The sequence below is a fragment of the Trichechus manatus genome, unplaced genomic scaffold (assembly GCF_000243295.1).
Source record: "Trichechus manatus latirostris isolate Lorelei unplaced genomic scaffold, TriManLat1.0 scaffold00028, whole genome shotgun sequence".
Taxonomy (NCBI): Eukaryota; Metazoa; Chordata; class Mammalia; order Sirenia; family Trichechidae; genus Trichechus; species Trichechus manatus.
In genome coordinates, this window is record NW_004443964.1 from 14,218,189 (window position 1) to 14,226,821 (window position 8,633).

The following is an 8,633-nucleotide window of genomic DNA, read 5'->3' on the forward strand; positions in this document are numbered from 1 at the left end:
AAGTGCTTCAAGTCCTCTTCACTTTCAGCAAGCAAGGTTGTGTCATCTGCATAACACAGGTTGTTAATGAGTCTTCCTCCAATCCTGAGGCCCTGTTCTTCTTCATATAGTCCAGCTTCTTGGATTATTTACTCGCTAAATATTCCATGTGCGTCATCTAATTTCCCAGACTCCTGTGTAGTTAGGTTGGGGTCACGTGACTGGGTCTGGCCAATGGACTGTGCTGAGCCTGTTAAGAGCCTGGTAATTCACTTCCATCTCTCTCTCTTTCCCTCCTGTGGTGACTTAGGAGTCCACATCATCTTCCACATAGCACAACCCCAAGATGGAGGAGGCCACTTGGCCCTTCACATTAAACTGTATGTGAACAGTGGACCTGTCCTGACTAATGAAATGTCAAAGGCTGTGGGAGTTGAGTATGTTCAGGACTAAGAGAAGCCACTGGATTTAGCAGTTAGGAAATCACTGGAGAGATTTGAGTGAGTGATTTCTTTGGAATAGTGAGGGTAGAAGCCAGGCTTCTTGGGGATGAGAGAGAATATGTTGGGACAGTGGGGAAAGGGAGAGCGGAAAGGGACTAGAAGGAGGCACCATGGACACTGCATGCCCAACCTGAATGCTGCCCTCTCCTCCCCCTCCTGCTCTCAGGAAGTGTGAGTTCAGGTGGCCACAAGGTCTCCTGCGTATTCTTAGCTGTTTTCCGAAGACAGATAACGAATTGCATCTCTGTGCCCCTCTGCTTTGCCTCCCATTAAAGAGCCTGTGATTGTGTTCTCACATCAATGTGCCGTCTCCATTTCGTGCTCTCGTCCCCTTGCACAATAAAAAGGCAGAACAGAAAAAATCAAGCCCTTTGTCACTGTGTCTCTGTCATGTCACATTTCTTTGCTACATGTCTTACATGCCACTGCTTTGCTGCTTCACAGGGTGGGGTGCAGGCTGAAAGGGCTGGGTCTCTAAGAACAAGCCCCAGGCCTCTGAGGGAGGGCCTGAGGCCAGGACTCCTGGTGCCCTGGTGGGAGGGGCTAGAAAAGGCATTCTGCTTAGCACGTCCACAGCCAATTGGGCTAGTGGCTATTAGCCCAGAAGAAAGGACTGTCTCAGGCCAGGTAAGTGAACCAGAACAGTGGCCACCTTCCTTATATGTCCTGTCATAATCCTGGGAAGCATGGTCTGGAAAAGTGTAGGTTTTGGTAGAGGAATGAGGTGGGAGAGGAAGAGATACGGAGGAGGGTGGAAGGAGGGCACAGAATTGGGGGCAAGTATGGAGTGGCGAAGGAACTCTGGTGTGCAGTGGTTAGGCGCTCGACTGCTAAGCCAAAGGTCAGTGGTCCAAACCCATCAGCCACTCCATGGGAAAAAGATGTGACAGTCTGCTTCTGTAAAGATTTACAGCCTTGGAAACCCTATGGGGGCAGTTCTACTCTGTCCTGTAGGGTTGCTGTGAGTTGGAATGGACTCGACCACAATGGGTTTGGTTATTTTGGTTTCTAGAGTGGCGCGTCCAGTCATTGGCTGTGTGCTTTTGGAAAAGTTGTGTCACCTCCATGAGCCTCCATTTCCTTAGATGTAAAGTGGGGATTATAACAGGAGTTCATCACAAATTCTGAATAAGTGGGATTCTAGCTAATGAACCAGGGGGTCCTCAGTCAAATTATTGAAGGAGGGGAACTTTGATGCCTCTCTATCTCTCTTGGCAAGCCTCATTTCCAAATTTTGATATTGTGGCCCACTCTATAGGACCCGAGTGTCCTGTCTCAACCCCGTAGACAATGGGATAACAATATGGGCCAGTGGAAAAAGCAGGAGCTTTGGGGTTGCACAGACCTGAGCTCAGATTCCCATTTGGTCACTATTATCTATTGCTGTGTAATGAATTATCACAAATGTAGTGGCTTGAAACAGCACCCATTTATTAGCTCACAATTGTCCAGGTAAGATTTGGTTAGGTTCTATACTCAGGAGCTCACAAGGTGTCCACCAGATTGTGTGTGTTTTTATCTGGGGACTCTTGGGAGGAATATACTTTCAAGCTCATTCACATTGTTGGCAGGATTCAGTTCCTTGTGGTTTTAGAACTGACAGTCCTGTTTCCTTGCTGGCTATCAGCCAGGGCCACTCTCTGCTCCTAGGAGCTGCCCACATTCCTTGCCATGCAGCCCCCTCCATTTTCAAAGCCAGTAATGGAGATTTTTAACATCTTTTTTTATTTTGGGGGAAATATAAACAGTCATAAGCCATTTCAACAGTTTCTACATGTACAATTCAGTGACATTGATTACATTCTTCAAGTTGTGCAACCATTGTTACCCTCCTTTTCCAAGTTGTTCCTCCCCCATTAGCATAAAATCACTGCCCCCTAAGTTCCCTATCTAATCTTTCAAGTTGCTGTTGCCAATTTGATCCCATATAGATAGATCTTAAAAGAGCCCAATGCTCAAGGCAGATATTCTTGACTAGTTAAGCTGAACTATTGTTTGGTTTTAAGAAGACTTTATGGGATATTTTCGGTTTAAGGTTTAAAGATTATCTCAAGACGATAATTTTGGGGGCTCATCCAGCCTCCACGGTTCCAGTCTGGATTCCATGAGAATTTGAGTTGTGCAACCATTCTCACCCTCCTTTTCCAAATTGTTCCTCCTCCATTAACATAAAATCACCTCCCCCAAGCTTCCTATCTAACCTTTCGAGTTGCTGTTGTCAATTTGATCCCATATAGATAGATCTTTATTTTTTTTATTTAAAAAAAACTATTGTGATTTAGATGAAAGCTTACAGCTCAAGTTAATTTCTCATTCAAAAATTTATACACATACTGTTTTGTGACATTTCCCTCCCACGTTTTTAGTCTCTCCAAATTCTACTGTCTCTGACCTCTAGACCCAGATTTAAAGGGCTCATGTGGTTAGGTCAGGCCCACCTGGGTGATCTCCCCTTGTAAGAGTCAACTCTGCCATCCCACATAATCCCGTCACATTCACAGTTCACACCCACACACAGGCAGGTGCGGGGAATCTTGGGGGTCATCTTAGAATCCTGCCTAGCACAGCTCCTTACTAGTTGTGAGAGCCTGGGGAGGGTGTTAGCCATCCTAGACCTCAATTTCCTCTTCTCTACACGGGGCTGGTTGTAAGGATTTGCAAAGCACCTAGTGCGTAATAAAGCTTAATAAATTGTAGGGCCATCCTCTCTCACCTAACAGTTGTCTCTCAAACCCTTCATCAGGGTCCAGCCTTCCTCCTATCATTATAGGGGAATTATTCTTCATAGACTGTGTCCCAGTGGAAACACACCTCCCTATAGAATGGGAAGTGGTTAGAAGCACAGTGCAGAACTACTTTGACTTACTGGGCACAGCAGTGACCTTGGAAGTTGGTTAGAAAATGCTTTCCCTGAATTGCACCCTGAGAGTCTCCTTAAGTGGGCCTGGGGTGGGGCCTGGACCTGTGTTTGTAACAAGTATCCCGGCTGGTTCTGATGCAGGTGGCCTGCGGGCCACATTGAGAAATCCTGTGAGTGGTTACCCGCACGGACTCTGGAGTCAGTGAACCTGGCATTAGAGCCTGCCCCACCATTCCCACAGGGAGTCCTTGGGGAGTTGCTTGACCTCTTGAAGCATTAGTTTCCTTATCTGTGAAATAGGATCATAATAGCTGCTTCACAAAGTGGCTCTGAGGGGTCCATGCAATAATCCCTGTAAACAGCTCAATTGCATTTGCTAAATTCTTACTGTTTTAACAATAATAATAATTATTGTTATTATAGCCCGGTGTCCCGTGGGCTTGCTTGGCCTTCCCTCTGGTTTGCTGGCTGTGGGAGTCTGAGCAAAGGGACAGAAGCAGGGTTCTGAGCTGCTGTTTCAGACAGAATCTTGTCTGAAGTTCAGGGAGCTGGTGGGACAGAAAGGAGACATCCCAGCTCCAGCCCTTTGTGGCCTTCTTGCCTTTCTCTTCCTCCAAAGCCTTCCTTGGGTGCATCTGCCTTTCCCTCCGGTGCCCTGGAAAGCAGGCCAGGCTCTGCAGAAGCAAGCAGCCTCTTGCTCAGGGGCCCGGGGCTGCCCTCCTCCAGCCCTGGGGCTGTACCCTGGCCTGGGGGCAGGCAGGTCCCTCTGAGCAGGACTCCATGTGGCTGTGGCAGTTTCAAAGAGAGTTTCTTCTTCACTGAAGTCATTTCCGATTCTCTATTGGTGGCAGCGTTGATATAACTGTCCCCAGGACCATCTCAGACCCCCAGCTCCCTCACGCTGGGCTTTGATGTGGCCACAGCAGGATCCAGGAGAGGACACGGCCAACCAGGCCAGTGGGCCCATGTGCTCTGTGAAGGGAAGAGAGGTTGAAAGCAGAGAAACTCTTGAAAATTCTTATTTTAATTTTCTTCTGTCAGTTCGGACAAAGCTTTCTCGAGCTCCTTCAGCTGAGAACACACCAGGTCCACCATTCCTGCTCAAAAGCTCTAAGGCCTGGGGTCTGGTGGCTCAGGGAGGTTTAAACACGCCCCCTTTCTCCACTGAACCCCCTTATCCCTGTATTTCCTTCGTTTCCTTTTCCCCAGCACCCTCAGCTTCCACACTCAGCCTCTCTTTCGGCTGTCCCGCTCTGCCTGAGGGGAGGCACGGGATGGTCTGGGGCTAGACTATCCCCAAGGTGTGGTACGTGCAGACGTGGGCAGGGGCCCAGGGCTCGGTGGGTGGTCTCAGGCCTGGAGGAGTCAGCAAGGTGTGAGGGGGCTGCTTCTGCCCCCTCTGCTGCTCTCAGTCCTTAGGTGGGAGAGCAAGGGTAGGGAAGGAGTGAGATAGGGTGTGGTACTAAGCTTTGCTCATTTGGGGACTGGCATTGAGGGGCAACCAGGAACTCTGCCTGGTCACACTGCAGCATCCCAGGCCTAGCAGAAGGCCAGTTTGTGCCTTGGGTGCAACTGCCCAGTCCTGGGGACAGCAGCTAGGACTCAGGGACAGGCAGGTCCCTTGGCAGGAGGCTCAGTGCGGCCATGCCATTGTCACAGGCAGCTTTGGACACCTTTTCTGGTTCCCCTGGAGGCAGCCATTAGACCTGCTCTCTGAGCCCTGGAGGGGGGCTAGGCCTCGGCCACATCTGCCAGACCACACAGCTCACCACCGGGCTCTCTCCTTTCCTCTCCACAGCGGCTCCAGCACAGCACTCCCAGCCCCCACTTGGCTGTGTACGCGGGGACCTGCGTGCCCCCCTCGCCTTCCAGCCCCTTCTCCTCATCCTGCCGCTCCCCGAGGAGGCCCTTCCCCTCACCTGGCCGCTTCCGAAGGCCCAGCAGCACCATCTGCCCCTCGCCCATTAGGGTGGCCTTGGGCAGCTCCCCGGGCCTGGAGCAGGAGGGTGAGGCCAGCGGGTCCAGCGCCCGCCATGGGCCCTCCGTCGCCAAGGGCAGCGAGGCCTCCATGGACTCGGAGCTGAGCTCAGGGTGCCCCCGGCCCCACGCCCAGCCCAGGGCGCCACCCAAGGCCGGCGTGGCTCTGTCCTTCAGCAGATTTCTGAGGCGCGGCTGTTTGACCTCACCCGTCTTTGCCAGGCTCTCGCCCAAGTGCCCTCCTGTGCCCCATGGCAAGGTGCAGCCCCTGGGGGATGGGGGCCAGCAGCTGCCCCGGCTGAGACCCAAGAAGGTGGCCAAGTAAGAACCAGAAGGGGGCGGTGCTCTGTGCGCGCACGTGTGTGTGCATGTAAGCCTATGTGTGTGTGGGTCTGTGGGCGTGTCTGTGAATGTGTTTGTGTATGTCTTTGCGTGTGCACGTGGGTGTCTGTGCACGCATGTGTGGGTATGTATGTGCAGGCATGTGTGTCTGTGGGTGCCACTGTCTGTGTGTAGGTGCCATGTGTCTGCATGCGTTTGTGTGTATACCTCTGGGTGGGTCTGCGTGTATGTCTCTGCGGTGTGTGTGTGTGCGTGTTGTGACTCTGTTGTGTGACCGTGGTCTACAGCTGGGGGCAGGTGGAGTGGTGGTGGCAATGAGAATTCTGGGGAAGCAGATGTCGTACATAGGCTGTTCAAATCCCTTGGCCACTGAAAATTTTCCAGAAACTCACTTTTGTCCTCCCCCCTCTTCCTGAGAATAAGGAACGAAAACAGGTGTGTTTTTATGTTTATTTTTTTCCATCTTTTTTTTTTTCTTCTATGCGCTTCTGTGTCTGTATGTCCCTGGGTGGTGCAAATGCTACTGACTGAAAGGCTGGTAGTTTGAGTCCAGCCAGAGGTGCCTTGGAAGAAAGGCCTGATGACCTACTTCCAAAAAACAGCCATCGATAACCCTGTGGAGCACAGTTCTACTCTGGCACACATGGGGTCACCGTGAGTTGGAATCGGCAACTAGTTTTGTTTCTTTCATGCACTTCTACCCACCCTGCCCCATTTTTCAAGGACAAGGAAGGTCAGTGGCAGCAATGGGACCCAAACATGGTGCTAATATGCAGAGGGCATTGGTTCCAGGGGCTCCGGCACCCCACTTAGGCGCCTCTCCCCCACCTCCCTCTTCGAGACCCGCTGCCCGGCCTGCACGCACAGAGCTTGGCAGAGCTGGCAGGGATCCTCACTCCAGCAGAAGTTTCTGTGGACTTCTGTGTGCCCAGACTCTCCCCGAGAGGAGGCCCCTCTGAACTCCATTTTGGGTGGTCCTGCAAGCCCGACCTCTGAGAACCCCAGGTGCCCCGGGGCAGCTCGCTGGGCACAGAGCACAGATATCCCCTCGAGAACCTCTGGGCCAAGGGAGGAAAGAAAGGTTGTAGACAATGCAAAACACAGCATCAGCCCCACCTTTATGTGGTTTTGGAGTGGCAGTTAGGGGTACCCTGCCACACCAATCCAAATGCTCCCGTTTGGCCCTGACTGGCTTTGGAGAAGTAAGACTCTGTGCAAGATCTTAGGTTGCCATGGATACCCAAGGAGCAAGGCCTTGGCTGAGCAGAAGTTCTTACTCTCTTCCCGTCTGTGTCTGTCCAGACAGGCCGAGAGGAGAGGGACTCTGGATGCCTTAGGAGAGAGGTCAGCGTCCAGTGTGGGCGTCCTACTGATTTTCCCAGCTCGACCTCCCCGGGAATGTTCTAGCTTTGTGACCACTGGTATGCCTCACACAGAGGAATAGGTTGTTCAGATCACTTGGCCACCGAAATGTTTCCCGAAACTCAGTTTTGTTCCCCCCCACTTCCTGAGAAGGAGAGGGAAAAGGTGTGCTTCTTTGCCGTTTTTTCCCTTCTATGCTATTTTAGGAGCCCTGGTGGCACAGTGGTAAAGCATCCAGCTGCTAACCAAAAGGTCAGCAGTTCGAATCCACCAGCCACTGCTTGGAAACCCTGTGGGGCAATTCTACTCTGTCCTATATAGTATCGCGATGAGTCGGAATCGACTTGATGGCAATGGGTTTCGTTTTTGACTTTTTATGCTATTTTAAAAGAATCTCTCCTCAGGGGCTGGCGCTTCGTTGTAAGGCAGTTTAAAGAGGGTGAGAATTAGCTACCTGTATATCCTATAGAGGAGCCCTGGTGGCACAGCGGTTAAACACTCGGCTGCTAACTGAAAGGTTGGTGGTTCAAACCCATGAACCACTCTGTGGGGCAAAGATGTGGCAGCCTGCCTCCGTAAAGGGTTACAGCCTTGGAAACCCTATGGGGCAGTTCTACTCTGTCCTATAGGGTTGCTGTGAGTCAGAATTGAGTCAACAGCAGTGGGTTAGAGTGCCCTGCTGATTCCCATCACAGAGGCTTTGTATATGCTGTCCCCCCACCCCCCGCCCCATCATTGCGCATATAACTTTTGGTAGCTACATCTGTGCCATCAATCTTCTCCAGGGATGTCAGGGTGAGCTAGGGATTTGTTGTCCCTCCTGCCCCACACTTGTTTTCCTCTTGCCTCTGAAGCTTTTTCCAGATCAAAATGGACGTGCCTATGGGGAGCGGGACCTGCCTGATGGACTCGGAGAAGGATGGCGCGGCGGGCGAGTCGAATGACCGGGCCATGGAAAAGGAAGTCATCTGTCCCTGGGAGAGCCTGGCCGAGGGGAAAGCAGGCTGACCCCAGGCCACCGATCCAGAAGAAACTCCCACTGGGACTCCAGCTCCACTGAGCCTGGATGGGGCAAAGGGCATGCTTGTTCTCAAACCAAAGTGCATTAAGATCATATTTGGGGGCCGGAGAGACAAAATGGGGTGGGCTATGGGGAAGGGTGCTCTGCCTGGGCCCCCAATGGCCACCTCCTTCCCGTCCTCCTGACTTCCCCTCCCGTGGGCAGAAGAAAGACCTGTGGACCGGAAGACCTTACTGGCTGCCTTAAAACCGATAAAAGGTTAACCTGTAATTCTCTCTGGTTGGAACAGCAGGTGTTTCTGGTTTTATTAAGTTAAACTCCTATCTTTGGTTTTCTGGATAAAAGGGACATGGAGTCACTACTAGGAACTCCTTCCCTTTCTAAATCAGTTTGCACATGATGCTTGTAAGCTCCCCAGGGGCATGGTACAGGGTGTGGCATCTCACAGGGAGGGGGTGGAGGGGAGGCTGGGAAGAAAGGCACACACCTAGGATGCCAGGTGTTGCTTCAGATCCTCTGGGAAGCAAAGCAGAGTTCGACGGGGAGGTGGTTATTAGGGGAAACACTTGGGAAGGGTAGCGGCTGGGTG

General features: G+C 51.8%; 1 protein-coding gene across 1 annotated transcript in view; it reads left to right on the top strand.

The window, feature by feature from the left end:
- The window catches only part of RGS9 (regulator of G protein signaling 9), a 66,074-nt gene extending 58,043 nt beyond the window's left edge, over window positions 1–8,031 (top strand). The window contains exons 18-19 of the mRNA XM_004374194.2: window positions 5,141–5,640; window positions 7,878–8,031. Coding sequence (XP_004374251.1) covers window positions 5,141–5,640; window positions 7,878–8,031 — 654 coding nt within the window. The remainder of the gene's footprint in view (window positions 1–5,140; window positions 5,641–7,877) is intronic.
- The last annotated feature ends 602 nt before the right edge of the window (window positions 8,032–8,633 follow it).